Consider the following 23,720-nt stretch of genomic DNA (forward strand, 5'->3'; position numbering starts at 1 on the left):
AACTTTTTCATAATGTGAAGAGTAATGCATCTGAAATGCTTAGATGGCATTGGCTCGTGACAGTGAACAGTTCTTTATAGGTTACGTGTTAACAATCATATTTAGAATTCCTCACTTAAGAAAAAAAAAAAAGTCATCAACAAAACAGCATGTATGCAATAATGCAATATATACATTGCAATGCCTTCATTTGCTGAAGATATTCAGTGAGCTCCATACCTGAGCCTGTGATAGCTTTATTCGTACTTTGGACTGTTGTGGTGTAACCTGACAGCAGCTCAGCACCGCACAGCGCTTGGCTCACTCCCCACATGTGGGATGAGGGAGAGAACTGGAAACAAAACAGAACCGTGGGTTGAGATGTAAAACTATTTACTGACAGAAAAGGAAAATGGAAACAAAATTCAGTGATAACTGTATATGTATATGTATATGTATATGTATATGTATATCTCTGTCATTCAATTACTTTCAATTACTTTCCACCCAACACCTAGCTGACAATACAACTGCCTGCCAGCCAATGCTCAAATACTAGCACAATGTCTCGCTTCCCACTGACCAACACTCAGCCAAACCCTCAGCAGTGTTCACCCCCGGCCAACTGTCCATGACTTTATGGCCTTCTCCTGCCACCATACAGTACAGAATAACACCTGGCCTAATTCAGGCTACCTGTCCTGGCTCTGTCCTGCCTCCTATCACCACACCATAAAGAGAGTGGCTCTTCCTCACCAAATGGCTGGGTTGTGCTTGGTGAATGTTCTCCAATCACTCAGCAACAACCAAAAGATTGGTGTGTTGTTAACAGTGTCTGCTATTAACACTGTCTCAGCTAAAACCAGGTCCCTGACCTTAGCTTAAAGTCTCTATTTGGGATGGGGACAATGGCTTAGAAAGTGATACAGAATAGAACAACATATTCATACCTCCTTGTGGCCAAAGTGTTCATCCATATTGCTTTTTTGGGTATTATTTCAAGGAGAGAAAGGCCCAAGCAAAGCAGTGTAACATGGTGCCTCATGTGAGGTGGGATGCATGTTCTCTGGGCCTCTCTGTCACAAAGGTCTCTGAGGGTGTGAGGCTAGATTCCTGACAGCCATTTCCAGTCAATTGTCCAGTGTTAAACAAAAAGAATATTCTCTCTTCTGGTTTTAATTCTCTGTTATAGCACTGAATGTTCCCTTCCATCATTATGAGATTGGAGCATTAATCTTAGAAGGTCAGTACCTTTAGTGTCTGTATTCCTTCAGCACTTCTGGCTGCTCTATTTCATAGCTTTTTTGTCACCTCAATATCAATGTTATTTATTTATTTATTAGATTAAGGAAGAACCAAATGCAAGTCCTTAAAATATCCTCATCTTAACACTCTTCCTTCAAAAACAGAGCACTCTCTATTTTTTATTCCTTCCCTTATGTTACTTCAGGCATACTACCCTATCCAGCAGTATCATTTCCTCATTATGGACTTTCTAAATATTATATATGCTATCTCCTTTTGCTGCACGTTCCTATCAAAAATATTGTGTTTTCTTTGGGAATTATTCAGTTTACTTTGCTGTACCTCTCAAGATGTACAGTATTTCTGTTTCACTCTCTTCAGTACAAATGAACTGGCCTAAGACTGAGACAAAGTTTTATTTACTTGCAATTCTTAAATACAAAGCTTTTTAGCTGACTGATCTGCTAACAAAACAGGAGAAAAAAATCAGTATCTTCCTGAAATCAGCTAAAAGTTGGTATCTTGAGAGCTTACAGATCCCCTGACTGGGCAACTTTCCAGCCTCCTGGCCATTACTGCTTAGTCATACCTTTTTTTTTCCCAGATCGAACTCTTCTGACATATCTTTCTCAAACTGTGACTCTTACATCGGGATCTTCCTATAACCCCTTGCATGTGAAGAAAATTACTAGAAAGACAGCATCTCACTTCCCCAAAAGTGTCCTTACTCTGTCTGGTGAAGAGTTTTGTATGCTTTACAGCACATACTGGGTTAGTGTAGGAATTACAGAATTATGGAATCTCAGAATTGCGGGGGTTAGAAGGGACCTCAAGAGATTGAATCCAACCCCCTTGTTAAAGCAGGTTTCCTACAATAGGTTACACAGAAAAGAATCTAGATGGGTCTTGAATATCTCCATAGAAGGACACTCCACAACCTCACTGGGCAACCTGTTCCAGTGCTCTATCACCCTTGCCATAAAGTTCTTCCGTGTGTTTGTACGGAACTTCCTACGCTTTAGTTTTAGGCCGTTTCTCCTTGTCCTATTGATATACACCATTGAAAAGAGTCTGGCCTCACCCATTTGCCTCCCACCTTCATTTAGATATCTATTAACATTAATCAGATCACTAATTCATCGTTCCTTCCATAAATGGAAGTGTGAGGATGAAGAAACTCATCTGGGTGATTCGGAAAGCTGCCTGGCATCTGGTGTGGGCATATCTGCTGTTGGTACTGTCGTGCCTGAGCTTGCTTGGGTCTCCTATAGTGCCACAGCAGGTGGAGCTGATATGCAGCATATACTCAAAAATCTCACTGCTTCAGAAATGGCACTTCTACTTTTATGAAAATGAACTGTATGATGTGATTGTCTCCAGCAGCAGAGAAATGAGCAAAATTAAGTGGCAGATCCTTAATGATCTGTGAATCAAACTAATGAAAAGGACCAGAAAGTGCACTGAAAGTGCCATGAGCATTTTATACCCACTCTTCCTTAGTAAAACGCACGGCTAGAAGCAGACTGTCTGGTTTTAAGTCTGAGTCTTTGTAACCAAGTATAAAAGCATATGAGACAGGGGATGAATTATAATTTCTTTAAATATTTTTTTTGAAGCTTGTATATATTCCGAAAAATAAACCTGTATGTGATATGAAAAAAAATATTCTACCGTGTCTCAACTTGATGCCTTGCCAAAGGGCTGAAATGTTAAATACTGAATAACACAGTTTTAGAATGGGCTTCATTAAAATTCGGAAAGTGCAGAGCTTGCTGGCTTTCAGGAGATTATTCCAACTACTTTTATTATTTGCAGCCATAGAACATGGTGTGAAAAATTGATACTTGAATGTAAAGACCAAAACCTGCATGCTGTATGGTAATACAATATCATTTTCAGAAGCTGCTAGGTTAAGAACAAAGACCAAACTGATTTATAATTAGAGTTTCTGAATAAGCATGTTTTTGAGAATCCTACCCACAGTTTGTGTTGTAAAACAAATAGAAGGCAATAATCTCAGAAATTGGTAGTCTTCTAAGGCAGCTCCTTATTTGTGGTTGATAAGCAGCTCTAGCTAGTGGCAGCTGACAACATAATTATTTGACATCCAGACATGACACAGGGCCTGTTTCTGCAGTGCTGCAGATCGCTCATGGCAATTCCAACCTGGGTAAAGTGACATTCAGTCCATCAGGAGTGTGCTTCATTCATTTAGCATTTGTATGAGATGACTGCTTGAGTTTCCAGGGAGGGAACAATTGGGATCATGACAATTTCATAGCTGGTTTTCAAGTTTATCTTTAGTTACACATGCTAGCAAGTTGGCATAAATTTAGACTGGCATAGCTCAGGAGTCAAAAAAGGGCATGTTGGACACAGCTTGGCGTACATGAAATTAGCTTCCAAGCTTATTTGTGAATTTTACTCTAAGTAAGCATTGGATTAGAAACAGAACCATTCATGAGAGGTGACTGTATCTACACTAGCAAGCACTGTGGAACACTAAGAAACAGATTTGGAAAGCAGAACAATTAGTGTTTTTTTGTATTCAGCATCTACATTATTTGTGTATCTATGAGTTTTGCTTTGGATAGACACTAGTCTGATCACGTGGGTTGGTTGCACTCTGGAGGCTGATGTTCAGAAAGGAAGCTCCTGGAGAGCAGTGCTAGGTCTTGCTTCTGAAGTGCAGTCCTGAATCTGCCATTTCACATAAACAATTAAAAGATACATTCTTTTTTTATTCATTATTGAGCTATGAGACATATGAACCTTTCATTCTGTTCTGTGCAGGCTCCAATTTCAGTGTTAAAGTTGCAGAAAGTTAGTTCAGATAAACCCTCATCTTTCCAGAAGAACTCTGAGTGCTTGATCTTGAATCCTGAAACACTCTGTTGGAGAGTCTGCAAACAGGAGAAGTCTTACATTTCAGATATATATTCAGATATATTCCAGCAATCTGGCAACATACTGAATATACAGGCTTCTCAATTGTTTTTTGGAGGCATATGTGTCATATACTATACAGATAGATTGTCACCCAGTGTTTGATTCAGCTGTCCACTCTGTGTCCTCTACAATGCCCATAAAACAATAAGAAATCCTTATAGAAACATCAGAAGGAGTAGGAGACCTGTTCTCTTTTGGAGCAGGAATACGAAGCCAAGGTACTGCAGGGCACCTCAAATGTTAATGCTGGTGTAATAGCCAGTGTATTAAACCTTTACATCAGGATTAGAATTGCTACGTTCTGTGCTTTATAGTGACAGGATTATTAGATTTATGTCCTTATTTGCTCGAAACCCCAAGACTTGCACAGGTAGGGATGTGGAAAACAGCAGTGTGCCATTGTGAGATAATAAGAATGCACACTGCTGTAACCTAAAATAAAGCCTCAAGTTGATGATGGTTCACCATGCAATTGAATGAGTAGTCAGTGGGATTTGTCATATTCATAACTATTGAAATGCGTCTTATATCTTTTGCATGTGTAATTTCTTTTAGTAGGATTTGTTCCATAAAAGCATATTTTTTTTCTACTATAATATCATTGGTAATCTATTAATACTAGAGTTACAAGATATTAAATATTAGAATATTAAATTAGAAAGATATAAAATATTAGAGTTATATTTGTTCCCGTGCTAGGACATTTCCTTCATAAATCAACCACTGAGATACTGAGTAATGGCTTTTTAGTGTTTATAATCATTTAAGATTCAGATATAAACATCATGAAGATTGAAGACTTCCTTGATGTTTTTTGGACCTACTTAAGTGATAGAAGAAGGCTGCATAAAGATATTTTTAAATGTTTGATTTTTTAAATGCGTTTTCTAAAAGTAGAACATCTATTCATTTGCTTCAGTTTGGCTTTTGCTCAGTCTAGTATTGATTTTAGTCAAGCACTGTTACCCATTAGTAGATCTGTTAGATTTAAGTGCCTCCTTGAATCTCGGCATATGCTTATGTGGTTCTCTGAAAAGGTTGGATTGGACTGAGTGCACCAAAACTCTGGGATCTGACCTCTAATAATATTATCTCCAAAATATATTCATTACAGAAAGGAAGATTGTTGACTCTTTCATCAACTGGACAGATCAGAGCATGTTTAAATTATTTCCTGCAGAAAAGATAATAGAATTTTTGATATGAGTAGCAAGTAATAGGCTCAGATCACTAGCCAATCTTTGTTATTAATGATAGAATTGAACAGCAGGTTTGGAAAGTGTCAGCCTGGCATATTTCATTTTCTGCAAAGAGTAAATGGAGTGAGACACTTGTTTGCAGCACAGTTCACTTCCACAGCAAATCCAAACAATAGCGACATTTAAAAAATACATTTTTGCAATTTAAAAAATTGCAAAATAATCTAGGCTTGGTAGTAATTTTGTAATTATCATTACAAAATAATCTAGGCTTGGTATGAGTAGCAGAGGCCATAATGAATCCTTACTGTTATCTATGGGAATATCAGATTTGTTTTAGTGGAGACAAACTGAAATACATTTGTTAAATGTACCATAAAAGCACTGTCACCTAATATTTTTATTTTCCCCTTGTAGCAGCCGGATTTGATGAATTACCCAAATTAGCTCTGGAGAACTGCATACTAAAATTGGGTGAGACTTGCAAGTGAAAACTAGTGACATGCTGAAGAGTCATTAGAAGTTGATTAAACACAGGGAATTAGCAGGCCTATCAGGTAGAAACAGGCATAATTTATTTATTTAATTTTATTTACCTCACTCAAGATCATGGTAACTGGATTAGAAAAAACTTATCATTACCAAAAATAGGTGCTGTCTGCTCTGTTGCTCATCCCACGCTTGCTGCACATGCAGATGAGAGCAGAGCCAGCACACGGCTCGCTTCCTCGTGTCCTGATGAGCCCACCTAGGAGTGGGCAGCTTGTTAAAGGGGAGATTATTGAGCAGCCCTACCAGCCCCACCTGCCCTTATCTGAAAGAGAGCTAAAAACATGTGCCGAATGTGAAAAGAAAAAGAGGTGGTGAAACATCTAGCTTGTAGGTAATATATATGTTGTTCCCCAAGGGGGCTGACCTGGGAGAGATGCCTGGGCTTCTGGTAAGAGGAAGCAGAGAGCCCTTTGTTCTAAGGCTGGGGAGCAATAGGAAATGCAGCCTGAAGGACGCTGTTGGAAATGCCTCAAATTTCTGGGCATAGATCAAGGGCAAGAAGAGAAGACTCTATGCCAATTTAGGATCTGGAACCAGAGTGTTATCCATGACAGCAGGTGTGTTCAAAGGGTACTTGTCCTGTGAGGCTCTGCTGGGATGTATGGCATATCTTTGGAGGCTGGCCACTATGGGCCGCAGATGGAGCACCTCTGGGATGCGCACACAAAAAACCTGCAGGTGATTAAGGCCAGCAGGGAGATGTTCAGGGAGCTTTTGTGCCCTTTAATGGTGTGTGAGACCTCTTGACTTGCAGCTTAGAATTGTGCAGAAGGGATGATGAAGTCCTGTTTCAGGCATCTAAATCCTATCTTTGGAGCTTCCTCTTGGTTCTGTCTGGCTAATGAGAATAATAATAAAAGAATCACAGAGATTATGGTCTTGTGTCAATCACTTCTCAAGCTACAATCTTTGTGGAGTGGAGGGAAAATATGCACTGACAAAAACCAACTTGCAAAGTGCTGGCAGCAGGAAAACTAATGGATATCAACCCTGCACATAGCAGGGGGATAGAAACTAGATGATCATTGTGGTCCTTTTCAGCCCAGGCCATTCTACGATTCTATGATATTATAATAAAATCCATATGTATTTTTTAATATAGTTCCGTTCATGTAGTCTGTACTGTAAATGGCAGGCGATTAAAAGACAGTGTCCATGTTGTCATGCATTTTTACTTTCTAATTTGGCTTTTCAATTTGAACTATAGATCCAGCAGTCTTTGGGTTTTTAAACCCCTTGGCTAATGGAGTAGATGGCTTCAGCATTGTCCTAGGAGACAAAAGGCATGCTGCAGGCTGTGCCAAATTAAGTCAATTTCTTTAATTTAAGGGGCACATACTTGCTGCTGTATGAAAACTGGTATGAAATTGGACATGGTTGGCTAACAGTAACAATATAATTTCTAATTTTTTGCTTTATTATGTCTCCTAAGTACAAATTTACCTTCAGAGTTCAGTCAAGAGGAAAAATGTTGACAATATTAGCATCTGAGGCAAAGTGTATTTATTCATTAAGCTGTTCTTTTTGTTCATTAGTTGTTTTTTGAAGAGATTTAGGTTATAGAAAATTGTACTTCTTTCTGTATGGCTGCAGAGGCTACATTTTATAATTTTGCTCTGAATATTTGTAATCTTTTAATAGCTGTTTTATTTGCAGATAATGTAACAATAATTGCTACATTAAAAAAAAGAACAGTTTGATCAAGCTTGAATGCTGCTTTGATCCTATTTCTATTGAATTCAGAGAGACTTCCTCAATAAGAAGAGAGCTGGAGTTGGAATTTGCTTTATGATAATTTCCTTTTTTTCCTGCCAAATCCTCTTTCTCTCATCCAAAACAGAAGAATTCCTCTTTCAATCACAGTGCTGTAAATCTTGTGTGAATGTGTTGACTCAATGAGCTTATTTTTGTATATATTCTGTATAAATGAGAGAAGGATTTGCCCCAGTTGGATTGATATTTCTTGTTAGTGAGGCAATGTACTATATAATTGGCTCTATCAGTAAGACTTTCTGAGTTTAATTTCTTTTTAAGTCTATGTGTGGAAACAGACAGTATATAATGTTGGCTAACAGATAAGGAAGCTGAAGCATTAGAGAGAAGAAAAAACAAGACGTTTTCCTTATCAGGGCCTTTTGTTCTTTCATCCTGAAATTAAAAACTAGTAGGAAAGTGACATACATTGCTTATTTTCTGTTGCTTAACTTTTCTAGGCATCTTGACTGCTGACAGAATCATACCTGTTTGAAGGCGTTGCCCATTATTTATATCACCCAGAAGGTGATAGATAGGTCTAGAAATGGAAATTAAATAGGAAAAAAAAAAAATCATATATTTACATTTCTGAAGGTGAGATTTTAGAAAAAAAACATATGTTTTAGCAAAAAAAAATGTTCTATTAAAATTAAAATGTTAAGGAGAGGGTCTTTTGTATGCAGAATTCAATATAATAGCTTGGAAAGAACCTTTATATTGTTTAACTTTGTGGAAAATCAGTTTTGAGTGGGTCCTCTGATCTGGGAGCTCAGAGGAGAGCTGACTCACTACTGTTTAGAGCCAAAAACTTGCATGGATTTTTCATGTGACCCTTGGCATATTTATTTTTGCAAGTAGTTTCTCCAAATAAGAAGGAGCCATGTTTAGATTGTGCTCAGAGATACGTGCTCAGAAATGAATTTGTTCTGGTAAGTTCTGATATGCAAAATATCTAAGAGTGACACTGATTTCTCTGTTTCACTCCTCTTTTATGTTTTGACAGATTTGTTCTAGTAAATTCCGATATGCAAAATAACTGAGTGATGCTGATTTGTCTGCTTCACTCTTCTTTCATGTTTTGACAGATTTTTCTTTATATTTTAGCTGTTTGTTTTTCACCAATGTGCATGTGTTCCAAGAATGTGTGTAACATAAATTAAACTTACGTCCTTCCTGATGTTATTTGTGAGGGAAGAGACATTACTGCTTGTCATTTAGATACTATAACACTTTCAGGAAGTTTAAATTGTTCATTTTTACAAAAGGAATACAAAATTTAATTCTGATTTGAACATATCATTTCAAATCTCTTTAGTTCTCATTAGAGTTTTTGATAATCTAATATTAGATTCATTACCATCTAAAATTATTGCAATCTGCTGCCTTTTGTTTTGATTCGAAGTCCATAATTGTGCCATATGATGTCAGTAATTACTGAGGCTGCTTTGGGAAGATATGCAAAGATATGGCAAGGAAAGATGATCAAGCCAAGTTTAGATTGTTATATGGTTGTACAAGTGCGTCAGAAACTACATTTTATTAGTGTATTTGTTTACACTTGATATTGCGTAGGATCCAGAAAAGGAGGAATTATGCTGGAAGATTAGGAAAACAAATTAAGTATAGTCTTGAATTATCCAAGATAAAAAGGAAAGGAGTGCTAGGCACATGAAGGTGAAGTTTATATTGTATTTAATTCTTCTTTACTCCACTTTCTTTTAAAGATTCTTCTCTGTATACAACTCTCTTCTCTGCCAAAGAGAATAAAATAAACACTCATATCTGCTGAAAGTAGAATATATCACTGACTCCAAAACAGCTTTATAATTTAAAACAGAAAAATGTGGACTCTTCATAACTATAAATTCATTTCATTAATTCTATCTTCTCTTCTTAAATGAATAGGGGAGTCTTTGTACTCAGAACTGAAGTGAATTTTATTTTCAGTCTTTGATTTCATGTTCTTTATCACCAACATTTCACACTTGATATAAGATTCTGTAAAGAATATTAATGTGAAATAGAAATCCAGAATAATTTACATGAATAATGTAACATTACATTGCCTTGTGATCTTTTAGCTTTGAGGCAGCCCAAATCCTGTGTTGGGACCATGACACAGTGTGTAGTGTTATATATTTGTTATTTTTCCTGAGGTTAAAAAAACAGCGGATAGTATGACCAAATTTTATTTCTCTTGATAAATTTCAGTGCTGGTCATCAGAAGCAGTTTCTTTTGAGAGTTGCAGTTATTTATGGATGTTTTCTTCTTTGCATTCCAGTGCTTATGACCACCTTCATTTTAGAGGCATGTATTCCCTTGTAGGAAAATGAGATTTGTCTCTAGAATAATTGAAAACAATCTCTGACTGGAGAAGCAATAGATCTTGTGCCTTTTAGTGTCAGATCCACTAAATAGGTAACTTTCTATGTTCTGCAATTGAAAGTAGGAAGAAGTAGAAGAATGCTATAAAATATCAGAATTCTGAAGAACGTTTATACCCTCGTGTGGGTGTCTCATACTGGTCGCTAGCAGATAGTGGACACAGGAATAGAAGCACCATGGACTAATCTAATGCAGCAGCTTCGGTATGGTCATTGTTATCACAGTACCATAAGTATGTTATCAGTCTCTTTCTCAAAATACATTGTATTCCAAAACCGATGTATAAAGAAGGACAGCAAAATAATTACCTCTGTGTTAGGAATTCAGCCTGACTTGTCAGAAGTTTGTAAAGATAATCCAGCCTGCCAGACAGGCGGTTCCAAAATGGTCCATTTAACCAGAATGCAGCAGTACAACATCAACCTAACAAAAGTGTGGCTCGTAATATTTCTGCATTGAAAAATGTATTCTGATATTACCTATGTGTGTGAACAATGAAGGAGGGCACATCCCTTTGGCACAGCATCATATAACCAAAGCAGCTGAGTCCAGAGTGGTCCAGTGGGTCCAGAGGAGAGCCACAAAGATGATCAGGGGGCTGGAGCACCTCCCTTATGGAGACAGGCTGAGGGAGCTGGGCTTGTTCAGCCTGGAGAAAAGAAGGCTGCAGGGTGACCTCATTGCAGCCTTTCAGTACCTAAAGGGAGCCTACAAACAGGAGGGGAATCAACTCTTTGAAAGGGTAGATAACAGCAGGACAAGGGGAAATGGTTTTAAGTTGAGGGAAGGGAAATTTAGGTTGGACATCAGGGGGAAATTCTTTACAGAGAGTGGTGAGGTGCTGGAACAGGCTGCCCAGAGAGGTTGTGGATGCCCCGTCCGTGGAGGTGTTCAAGGCCAGATTGGATGGGGCCCTGGGCAGCCTGGTCTAGTATTGAATGGGGAGGTTGGTGGCCCTGCATGTGGCAGGGGTTTGGAGATTCATGATTCTTGAGGTCCCTTCCAACCCTGGCCATTCTGTGATTCTGTGATTCTGTGAGTCGACTGCTGTTAGCAGTACAGTGCTGATGTTTGTAAAGAATAGCTAGTGGAAAGGAATTCATCTCACATGAGTTTTTGTAAGTGTGCTGTGTTGCATCAGGAAATAAAGATTTCTGTTCTTCTTGACCCAAATATCACAAAATGAGATTTAATTTAAGCATTTACAATTCAGCCCTAATTTCAATCTAATAATATCAAACTATCTGTTCATAACAACAGTTTATTATTAAGTAGGGACATATTTTCAAATAATACAACTTTTTTTTTCTTTTTAATTAATAACTCCTGAATAGGACGCTGTTTCTATTAATTGCAGTTCAGAACATAGTGCCCTGTGTGGACAGTGTGACCTTTAAATTACCTATCTTCATCAGAATTAATCAAAACTTCAGATTCCATAACAAGAGAAAATTCTGCCATTTCATAATTTTTTCCCTTGAATGTGAATATTGCAACTTGTTTCTTCAAAATGTTGAGGTAGAAATTGCTGAATATAGCGTTTCCCTCTCAATAAGATTGTGTTTGGTTCAATAGAGACAAAACAGTTCATTTTAAGTCTTACAATTTTATTTCTAGTCATGATGGAACTGAAAAACTTTGAATTTGAGACTGTGTAGATACATATCTGATTTTATTTTATTTTATCTTTTAATTTAATAATGTATGCTCAATAAATATTTTGCTTTCCCTGAACCATCATTTCTTGACACAAAAACATGTAACCAGGATGTTTTTGGCCAGCTGTTGTCACCATGAGTATGAAGGATGCATCTACCAATCTTACCTCAGGGATGAACTGTATTCGAGGATGACTAAAGAGCTAGTTAAAGTCAACATTGTTGGAGCTCTGTGGCTATAACAGCTCTAAATATGAAACTAACACCAAATGTAGCAAAACGTGAAGTTAAAAATAGATGTCTCTGATGTATTGCCAAATTAAAATTCTCACTCCAGAAGGATTAGTTCACAGGTTGTTTTACTAATGAACTTAAATGCTAAGGTTATTTCTGGAAGATTTAGTCAGTTGCAGACTAAAACATTTGGAACTTTTCCTTTCTTCAGTGTTCTTGTTTCAATGCAAAATCATGAATTTTACTTTGTGTAACAAGAGTGTCACGACATAACAGCTTAAATGTTTAGGTGCTGTGTGCCAGATACGTTGTTGTAATTTCTTTTTATGCAGTGCTAAGGGAGTTCAGACTTTGGTGATTTATACATGCGAAACGGAGATTGGACGTTGCTCTGCAGAATTCAGCATTCTGGTATTCTGAAGGTAGCAGTACATCTCTGAGAATATGGAAGCTCCTCTCTGGCAAGCTTTAATTCCTCTGTTGACTTCACTTGCTAGCTGCTTTTATGAAATACGAGCAGGATGTTGTGTACCTTCACAATGAGCAGTGATGGTGTATTTCATGTGTGGTCATCAGTGTTTAAATACTATATATGATTGTAGCAAAGAGAGGAACCTGCAGTGAAGTTCTCTCTGCTGAATTTGGATGTTCAGAAATTTCTTTCAGTAGGTCTGGATTTTTACTCTGGGCACTTAGCTACATCTGAAGTACTTTGGTGGTTTGTGGACATGTAACATATTTCAGCTCTTTTGCTTTGTGTGAAATATTAAGGTGTTTAAGTTGATTGAGAGGCCTTCAATGAAAGCAGAAAGAAGAGAAAGAGGTTTAATAATCCCATCTTTTCATAAATCACTGATCCATCTAAATGAATTTTGGTAAACAATGCCTTATTTTCTTTTCTGCTGAGCAAAAGGTGTTACTTCCTTTCTCAAATGTATGGGAAGAAATTGAGGATTATGGCTACTGTTTAACTATCTCAGATGTTATCAGAGAGTTGTTCGTGCCAGACTATTTCAATTTGTTTTAATAAACTGGCACGATGGATTTTTGTTGTACATGTTGGTAAAAATAATCCAGAATCTTTTGTTTCCTCCAAAAAAAGTGTATTTTGGTCACTTAAGAAAGGAGGGATTTTCCACACATTTGTAACTCTCCATCCTAGAGTGCACTGCCACTGGCCATAGCTTCCCTATTAGCTTCATCCAACTCAGATTAGCCCTTCTCAGTGCTCAAGAGTGTCCCTCCCAGAGAGCCATGCATTTTTAAAGCTGTTGGAAACTTTCTCTAAGCAAAAAGCAACCTTCTGTAATTTGGGAACATTTATGTCTTAACATAGAGCTAGACAGTCATTGGTTTGCTTTTCTGTGCCGTTTCCTCTTGTTCTCTCTCTTCCTTGGCAAATATAAACTGTCAAATTTACAAGACACGATAATGCAGTAATAGTTTCTCCTCTTTTTTTTATAGAAGAAATCAGATGAGCTGTAAGTAATCCCACTGATTTATATAAAAAGATTTTATTACAGTATGATTAAGAGCTACAAAATTTTGCTGTCCCTTATTTTGGTGATTATTGGAGAATTGGTTTACTTTTACATATAATTACTCTATAAATAAATTATACAATCACACATAAGAAACTAAGGTCCTATTTTTGTATTCTCAGTGCATTATCCAGATTCGTTTTGAAGATTAGAATTTTATTTAATGGAATCATCACCTTCATAATGCAGTGATAACATTCAGTATTCCTTGAAGTGCTATAAGTATACTTTTAGTGCTTTTGTAAGAGATCGTGTAATAAATGCCAAAATTAAACATTCTGAAGGGCATCATGTCTAGACAAATGTTGCAAGTTATATTTAAACTAGTGAAAGTTTTCTTTTTTGTGTATTAGTGTTAGTTTGAGGACCATAAAATATAAATGGTTAAAATGCTCAGTAGAGAAAATGAGTTGGGATTTCCAGTGTAAATTTAGGAAAAATCTACATATTACTGTGTAATGTACAGCACTACAGTATTTAGTTCAAATTACATAGCCAGGTAGCAATAGGAAAAGGGGGAATGGCTTTAAACTAAAAGAGGGGAGATTTAGGTTAGATGTTAGGAAGAAATTCTTTACTCAGCAGGTGCCTGGAGAACTCATGGATGCCCCATCCCTGGAGGTGCTGGATGGCCAGGCTGGATGGGGCCCTGGGCAGCCTGATATGGTGAGTGGCAACCATGCCCATGGTTGGGGTTCAAGCTCTATGAACTTCAAGGTCCCTTCCAACCTAAACCATTCTATGATGATACTGTGAAATTAAATTAAGACAAAACTGTGTGTTAGTTAGACCTAACATCAACCTTGTGGCTTGTTGCATCCATGTAGATCATGACTTCTGCTGAAGGAGCTGAGTGTTTTCAAGTGTGTTTGTGCATGTAAAAGAAATAAGCCTATGCCATGTAAATTTATTTCAGTCAACATCAGTCTATGTAAAGCAAAATAAATAAAATGCAGTGTAACTAGTGAAAATACGTTGCAAAAGAAGTACAAGAGACATTTAATAAAACTAATAAGCCCTAATAAGACGTATTGTGGCTCACCACAGAAGACTGCAGATTTCCAGATAAAGAAGTATCATAAACTAATTTCCATTAAGAGCATTTTCTTTTAGATTCTTCTCAGGAAGTCTTCTTTATCAGAAATTCAGGGACAGGAGCTACTGAATGAGGAGCTGCAAGTACCCCTTGCTCCTTTGACCACTGCTCAACCTGGGTCCTTTGTAATTCCAGAAGGATTAATTCCAGCCAAAAGCAAGAGAGGCTCAGCAGTCATGAATGAGAAACAAAGATCTTCTGACCCTTCTGTAGGAAACAGGAATACAAAGGGTGAGATTCTAAAAAGCAACTAGATCTTGTTCTTCAAACTGACTTTTGGCATCAGGATTTTATGCTTAAGGGCTTTAATACTCAAAGAATCATACGAGTCAAAATGCTGATATTACACTTCACGTGTTCCACTGTTTAGGGATTTCACAGCTCCAAATTAGCTTCAGGTCTCAGGATTTGCATAAATTAGATGAAGGTGGTCCTGTCTGTGTTGGTAGGCAGCTTCAGATTAGCTCTGCTTAGTCTTTCAGTCTGTGAAGGGTAAACTGGCTCTAATCCAAAAACCAGGTAGCTGTGTTAGCATCATGCTGTGCTTGAGCAAATATTTTCCCTTCCTCAGCAGGGCTTTTCAGCTGAGGCAGAGCACTGTGCTATGGGCAGCCATGGCCTCTGGGGATGGGCTGGCTGTGGTCTGCCCACCCACTGCAAATAATGATTAAATGTGCAGACCTCCCCTGAGATGTCTGAGGACAGAAACCTACAGGCTGATGGGGGAACTCCCTAAGGCTGCAGTTCTCAGCATTTATAGAATGATAACTTTCCCCCTTTGCTGTAATAACAGCTGGGCCTCTCGTTTGCATGGAATCATAGAATCAGAGAATTATAGAATCATTAAGGTTGGAAAGATGATAATCTAGTCCAACAAGATAATCTAGTCCAATAATCAGTCCATGTCTGTGATTGCTCTACATCACGTCTCTCAGTTCCACATCTACCCTTTTCTTGAAAACCTCCAGGAATGGTGAGCCCACCACCTTCCTGGGCAGCCTGTGCCAATGCTTCACCACTCTGACTATAAATTTTTCCTAATATCCAACCTGAACGTTCCCTAGTGCAATTTAAGGCCACTGTCTCTTGTCCTATCACTGTTATGTGGGAGAAGAGGCAGACCCACACCTTGCCGCAACTTCCCTTCAGATGACTAGAAAGTGATAAGGTCTCCCGTGAGCCCCTGTTCTCCAGACTGAACGATGTCATTTCCCTCAGCTACTCCCCATAAGACCAGATCCTTCTCCAGATCTGTTGCTTTTCTCTGAACACACTCCAGGGCCTCGATGTCTTTCTTGTAGTGAGGGATCCTAAACTGAACACAGTACTTGAGGTGCGGCCTCACCAGAGCTGAGCACAGAGGGACAGTCACCTCCCTGTTCTTGCTGACTGTGCTATTGCTGATACAGGGCAGGATGCCATTGGCCTTCTTGACCACCTGGGCACACTGATGGCTCTTGTTCACCTGGCTGTCAACTAACATTCCCAAATTGTTTTTCTCTATGCAGCTTTCCAACAACTCTGCCCCAAGCCTGTAGTAAAGCATGGGGTTTTTGTAGCAAATGCAGGACCTAGCACTTGGTCAAGTTAAAGCTCATATAGTTGTCGAAAGCCCATTGATCCAGCCTATCCAGATCCCTCTGCAGAGCCTTCCTACACTTGTTTACACAATTGCCTCATCCCTTTGCATTTGAAGGACCAACCCCCTTGTCCTTCCCTCCCCCTCATTCCCCTTAAGGCTTTGTTGGCCCCTCTGCAATGATACTAAGCAGTTAAACCTTTGGGGACATCCTTCTGTTTCTCTCTCCTTATCAGCCTGGGCCACAGAAAATTGTTTTAACTGCTTTCTTCATCTTGTACTAGAATAATAAGGCAAATGGGACTGTTTCTTGATTTTAAAATACTACTTTCTGCCTAATGCTTTTAATTTCCTTAGTTTTCAATTCAAATAAAATATCAGTTTATAGCAATGAACAGAGTGGAAGCTAAGCAAATATTTTAACAGATCTAGAGATATATATATTCACTACATCATGGCTATTGCTTCTCACAATCTGTATTCTACTTATTAAGCTAAAGACATTTTAATGTATTTGTTTGCTTTTTATTTCTTTATGGATTGTAAAATAAATACATTGTGGAATTCATTAAAATGACACCCTTTACTTGGGACTATGCATGCATTCTTTCCAAATTCAAATCTTTTACATGGCAAGGCTCCACATGAAGATCTTCTTTTACTGGTATAGGTCAAATACAATAACTAGTAGAAAGTTACTAATGAAGGGTGTTCTAACAGTATAAGGCATTGTGTTGGACATACAGAAAGAAATTTAAACTTTTTAAGAAAAACACAGAAAATTTAATTCTAAATTCATGGTACAGTTCTTTCTAAAATCATCTGAGGGTGTTTTCGGAAACTTCAGTCAGAAATGGAAAGATTCTTCCCAATTATATCTAATGGTAAAATGATTATACTGGGAAAAACAGAAATCTCTTGTCCTGGTGTTCTGAAAATTTGTATTTCACCAAGAGATCAGAATTGATTCATCTTAATATCAGCTTATAATAATGATGTTGTTTTCTTTTCTTTTTTTTTTTTTTTAATCAAAGCCACAAAAGTGTTTGATAGGAGGGGCAATAAAGAGAAAAAAAAAAAATACCAGCAGAGAACTCTATATCTAATCAATTTTCATGGTGTGACACTGGTAGGAATTTGGAGCAGAGTTGCGTATTTAAGATGAAATAGAACAGGGAAGGAACTGGAACATATAAATCCTAATGGAGAAAAATGTCTGCAAGCTGGTTAGTGAACGGGCTCAGAGACCTTCTAATCACAGTTTTAAGATACCTATGCTGGTGATGAAATGTCACGTCTCCTAATGGTTGCTATATATATATCTGTTCTGCACAGATCAAGGGAGAAAGCTGTTTCTTCTGCTCACTGCCTGCTGTTCTCATGAATAGACCTATATTCTCATTTAACCATTTCATTGTATTTTGATTTAAAAAAAAATTCACCAAGAAAAATACAAATCTGTAATCAAAAGGTATTTGGAGAAGGATATCATAGGATGAGCAGGAGTACTTTCTGATAAGTGGGCAAATTCAAATGAGAAGCTTTTCCTAGAAGCTGAATATCACTAATGGAGGGGCTAGGTGCAGAATGGGTTTATGGACTCATGCTTGTCTGGTGGTGAAAACTGTTGGAAACAATCCAAGAGGTAACAATTCTCTGTTGAATGGGAGCCTTTCCACTGCCTTCAGAGTTAACATTCCTATGAAATGTTGCTTGATTGATATTGGTAGGTATAAATAAAAATCTCTCTGTAACCAATTAACAACTAATAGTTGTCAATTATAAAGGCCTTTATAGCATAAGATAATTTGTTTTGACCACAAAAATACATGAAACTTTTTTGGTTTTAACCAGGGTGATAGTTTTGATGATATTACTTATGTCATCCTGAATATAAAGTCACAAATTTTGTATTTTAAGCATGGTGGAACAGGAATAATATGATTTGATGTGTTTGCACAACATTTATCAAGAAGAGACCCAATTCAGAGCAGAGTCTCCAGAGTACTTTTAATTCTTGATAATTTTTTTTCCCTGACATGACTGCACACCGCTGTACAGAAGCTGAACCAGCCAAAAAGAAAAGTTTTCACTCAGAGGGTGGTGGCGCACTGGAACAGGTTGCCAAAGGAGGCTGTGGATGCCCCATCCATGGAGGCATTCAAGGCCAGGCTGGATGTGGCTCTGGGCAGCCTGGTCTGGTGGTTAATGACACTGCACATAGCAGGATGGATGAAACTAGGTGATCATTATGGTTTTTTTCAACCCAGGCCATTCCATGATTCTATGAAAAAATTTGAAAGATGTATGGAACAGGATGAATTTTAAGGTACAAAAAACTACAATTCCATCCTTGGTGTCTTTCAGTCAGCTGCAACTGTTGCTGCATAGCTCAAATGTTCTTTTTGTTGTTAAATAATTCAAAAGGAATTGAAAGGACTTTGATTCTGGAATAAAGCAAACAAAGATAAAAATAAAATGACATGTTTGTTTCAAATTGCCTTTGAAATGCAGATTTTTCTAATTAATTTATAATTGACATATGTAATAAAAAGATTTCTCTGCAAGTGCTTCAGTTCTTGTAAAATTGTGTCTAGTGGGATGTACTGAGTATTACGTTGCTCTGGGTGCTGGTCACTGCTCTATTCCATCTGATAATTTCCCCCAAAAAGAAGAGTGACAAAGTTTCAAATAGTTAGTCGAGCAGGCAAGCATATTTGCTGGTGGCAAGGGGTTGGAACTTGGTGATCCTTAAGATCCCTTCCAACCAAAGCCGTTTGATGATTGTATGATCCTATAATACATTATCATCTCTCTTTTATGTTGTGGAAAAATGAATATACATTTCCACCAGTGTTTTAGATTTCCTACAATGGAGTTCCCTACAACATTCTTGCTGCTATTGCATTTTCATGAAGTATCTAACGCACATAAGATGTTAAATTTTCTCACTTTAGTTTGGAGACTGTTGTGCATTACATAACACCCCTGAGACTTCTATAAATAATCAGAAATTTGTAACAGTCACTTTGCTGCTGTGTGGAATCATGTTCTGTTGACAGTGCATTGAGGTGGAAATCCACCTCATAAACAAATGCTCAGGATTCTACCTCAACAAGAACCTGAGAAACTTCTGAGTTGTGCTGAGCAAACTTCGCCACATTAGTCAACTGAAAAAATATACACTTTTTCATTTCTGCAGAGATTATATACATTTGTCTTTCCTTTTTCAGCAGATGTCTGTAATGGAAGCTAGTGCTTGGTTAGGATTTTGGTTTTGTTTTAGTTGAGATGCTTTATTTGTACTAGAGATAAGAGAAGACATTTAAAGAATGTCCAACTGATTTAGATTTTAGCTTAGCAGCTAATTCACCTTTCTAAAAGTTTTCCTATGCTCTCGTCCTCAATGTACACTTATGCTTTCTCTGTTCTGGGCTTGTTTTCTGGGTACCTTGAATGTATGATGCTGTCTAGACTTCATTGTAAGCTGATTTTCTTCCAGTCCCCCCAGTCCTTTAATTAATTATATGCCATTTTAGGAAGGTTTGTTTATTGTCACTGAATTTGTTCATTGTATGAAGTCTAGCATGTGAGGTGAACTGTTTACAAAAGCGTGGCATAGCACTCTATGTTTCCTAACCCATTCCTAATGAAAAGCCCTAAAAAGAGAAGAGTTTTATCACAGTTTAGGAAGGTTTGTGTACTGATCAAAGTCAGAGGGAAGGTCCCTTAAAATCTGCAGAGGCTGCAAAACATGAGACAAAATTATTTTTAAGCCCCCAAGATATTTCTTAGAAATACTCTCCCATGTTCCCATTGATATTTTCCAGAAGATTCATACTTAATTTTAGTGTTTTTAACCCAGAGCTTGCAGAGCCTGAGTGGCATGCTGAAGTAGTTGCTGGTGTACAGCACAGTAGGAGATTGTCTCATCTTGTAAATGGTGGTGTTAGAGTCTGCCAGTGTTCCCTGGTTGCATCTTTTGAGAGAGGGAGGCTGGAAGGATCCTGGATAGTCAGGGACTCTTCTGTGCGCTCCCCTTTCTTTCTGTAAACCAGTGGATTTACAGTGAAAGCAAAAAGGTTTTTTTCTGTTTGTTTGTTTGTTTGTTTTTTTAATTATTATTTCCTAGGGCTACATATGATGTACCATCATTTCACAGCAGTGTAATCCTATAAAGCACAAGATGCAGTTGTTCATTTCAAAATGTTTTGTGTTCCATTTTACCACTGTAGATCAGGAAAATGTCCTCTGAAAACAGTTCTAATTTATTTTGCGAGAAGATAATTAAAGATACAGGAAAGCAATGAAATGTAGAAGTAATTAAATATTTCGTTTCAATCTTTCCCTGCTTACAAGAAAGATAGATGATGTAATCCTAATTGCCTATAAGCTTATGGTCTGGGTGTAAAGCTGCCCAGCTCTGGGGTAGTAGTGCAGTTTGGCTATGACAAGCTTCAAGAAAACCTGATGTCCCATCTTGTTCAGTTGTACATGAAGATACAGAGAGGGATCTGAGAAGCAGCACACTCCAAAAGAAGGAGATGAAGATCATACTGAATCATAGCTGCAGTTCAAAGCTCACTGGAATAGAGCTGAATCATCTCTGAATCTTCTTTGAAAGGAAAAGGGCTCTACAAAGACTGAGAGGATGCTTCCAGGTAGAGGGCATCCAGAACCTCTCTAGACAATCTGTTCCAGTGTCTCACCACCCCCACAGTTATGAATTTCTTCCTAATATCTAGTCTAAATCTAACCTCTTCCAGTTTAAAACCATTTCCACTTGTCCTGTTGCTACCTGCGCAAAAGATACTCCCCAGCTTTCCTGAAGGCCCTTTCAGGTATAGCAAGGCTGCTATAAGGTCTCAGAGCCTTCTCTTCTCCAGGCTGAAGAGCGTAAAGTAGAAATTGAATCAGGACACTGTCCTGGTTTTAGTTGAGATAATTTTCCTCGTAGTGGCTGGTATGATGCTATATTTTGGTTTTGGAAGAAAAACAATGCTGATAACATACTGATTTTTGAGTTGGTGCTGAGCAGTGCTTACATAGAGTCAAGGACATTTCAGCTTCTCATACCCTTCTGGTGGGTGAGGAGCTGGGATTACACAAGAAGGTGGAGGGGACAGAACCAGGACTGCTGACCCCACACTGACCAGACAGATATCTCATACCATATGGCATCGTGCTGAGCAGTAAAACTGGGTTGACTGGCAGAGCTGCTGCTGCTCGCGAACTGGCTGGGAATCAGTCAGGAAGTAGTGAGCAATAGCACTGTGCATCACTTGCTTTGTATATATATATGTTATATATATTTGAATATATATATATATATATTTGAATTAGTAGGTGTTTCCTTAAAAAGAACAGAAGCTACTTCACCTAGACTGCTTTCAGATAGTTGTAGTTTCCCTTTAATTCTCTTTAATTTAATGATTTTAAAATTAACAGATAAAAAGCTACTCGTGAATTTACTTTTAAGCCAGGTACATTCAAGGAGCACAACTTAGAAACATTATTTACACCCTTTCTGAGAAATACGTGTTATTGTGGTTGCTCTCTGATTTGATTGGGCTAAAATGGAGTCCCATGCTTGATTTGGGAATATTTTTGTGTGAATATGGACTATTTTCTGACTTACCTCGATGAGCAGACTATGTGAGTCTCATTACTTGAACAGGTGTGTAAGATGCAACTGTGTAAAAGGCTGCAGTTTGTGCTTATCATTTTAACGGAAGAGTAAATAGGGAGGAGTTAGGTGGGAAATCCACTTATCAGCTGATATTTGCTTTTCTAAAATCCGGTTTTATTTTGCAGGTGATGGAAGTTAAAGGACAAATGATTCATGTGCCAGAATCCAATTCAATTTTGTTTCTGGGGTCTCCCTGTGTGGACAAGCTGGATGAACTGATGGGCCGAGGCCTCCATCTTTCGGACATACCAATCCACGATGCTACTCGTGATGTTATATTGGTTGGGGAGCAAGCAAAGGCTCAAGATGGCTTGAAAAAAAGAATGGATAAACTGAAGGCAACGCTAGAACGCACACACCAGGCCCTGGAAGAGGAGAAAAAGAAAACAGTTGATCTCCTTATTTCTATTTTCCCTGAAGAAGTGGCTCAGCAGCTGTGGCAGGGACAGCAAGTTCAGGCCAGGAAGTTTGATGATGTTACCATGCTCTTCTCAGATATTGTTGGCTTCACAGCCATCTGCGCGCAGTGCACACCCATGCAAGTCATCAGCATGCTGAATGAACTCTACACACGATTTGACCATCAGTGTGGATTCCTGGACATCTACAAGGTAATTGCTGAAGTCCTAAGTTAGTAAAATCTAATGGAAACTAAGATGGAAAAAGTTACCAGTAGCTCCCCTCCAAAAATGTGAAAGACAATTATTTACATCACATGAAAAAAGAAATCTGAAATTTGTTCATTGAAATCAAATACTTTAATGTTGAGCTGTCATCATGTTTCCCTCATGGCAATGTATGTCCAACATTCCTTTTTTCCCATAGGGGTACACATCTCAGGTGTAATAGTCTGGTTTTCTTTAAGTGACACTTCAGTTATAGTGTACTAAGGATGATAAGACCTCAGCAATGTCCTTAGCCCAAACTGCAGCTCTTGAAAGGCACTAAAGTATTCTCTTTTTCAGCAGAACCTGAATGTTTTTCAGGTTTAGATTTAACCTTCCACTGAAGATTAGGAAGAGAACAGCAGCTGTCCATTCATAGTTAATGGAATGAGTGTGAGATATTAGTGTTGTGCCCCGGTCCTTTACTGCCCTGCAAAAAGGAGTTGTTGCACTGTTAGTCCTTGTTACAGCCTGCAGCATCTTCATTCTCTTGAGAGGATTTGGTTTCCAGGTATTTGAGAGAAAAAAAGAAGGGAGATGGAATTTAATAAGTATAGTTAAAATACTACCTGTGTAATTATCCTGTGAAATCTACAGAAAATATGTTTTGTGTATAGCGTACATTTTAATTTTGTGATAGGAAAAGCAGAACAAATTTATTTTTATAACTATGAATACATCAAAGAAAAAATTCATAGTTTTAAAATTATATGTTGACTTTATTTGCCATCTGAGGCTTTCAAACTGAATCACCAGTTTTTCACTTGCATTAAGTAGTATTTGTTCATAGACTGTAGAGAGGAGGTCTTCACAGTAGTGGCATTCCTTTAGTTTTTATCATCCAATAATCTTTAATAGGCTTCCAAAAATATTAATTCTCTATTAAATAACAATAGCTATTGTTGCTGCAAAGTTTTAATAACCATGGGTAGAAATGTATATTGCACAGATATAACAGATATAAGTTAATATGACACTGCCAAGATAAAACATCATGCTTTAAATTAGTTTTGAGCTCCTAGGCTACGGGTTACTGTTACTGATGCTCAGAAGCCAAATGTCATGCTGTAAGACTAGAATGGAAGGTATCAACACTCGTTTCTTCTTCTTCTTTTTTTTTTCTTTTTGTGTGTGTGTTATAGCTAGAAACGATGGGAAGTTTGATGTTGGTTTGTATTAGTCTGCTGTTACTG

The 23,720-nt window shown here is 37.8% G+C and overlaps 1 protein-coding gene across 2 annotated transcripts in view; it reads left to right on the forward strand.

Annotated features, from left to right (window-relative positions):
* Window positions 1-23,720, forward strand: part of GUCY1A2 (guanylate cyclase 1 soluble subunit alpha 2) — a 136,985-nt gene that overhangs the window by 51,270 nt on the left and 61,995 nt on the right. For both annotated transcript variants that reach the window (XM_090133902.1, XM_031606201.2), the window contains exon 5: window positions 21,988-22,473. In XM_090133902.1, the coding sequence (XP_089990028.1) occupies window positions 21,988-22,473 (486 nt within the window). The remainder of the gene's footprint in view (window positions 1-21,987; window positions 22,474-23,720) is intronic.

Source organism: Phasianus colchicus, chromosome 1, assembly GCF_987193195.1.
Source record: "Phasianus colchicus chromosome 1, bPhaCol1.hap1.1, whole genome shotgun sequence".
NCBI classification, from domain to species: Eukaryota; Metazoa; Chordata; class Aves; order Galliformes; family Phasianidae; genus Phasianus; species Phasianus colchicus.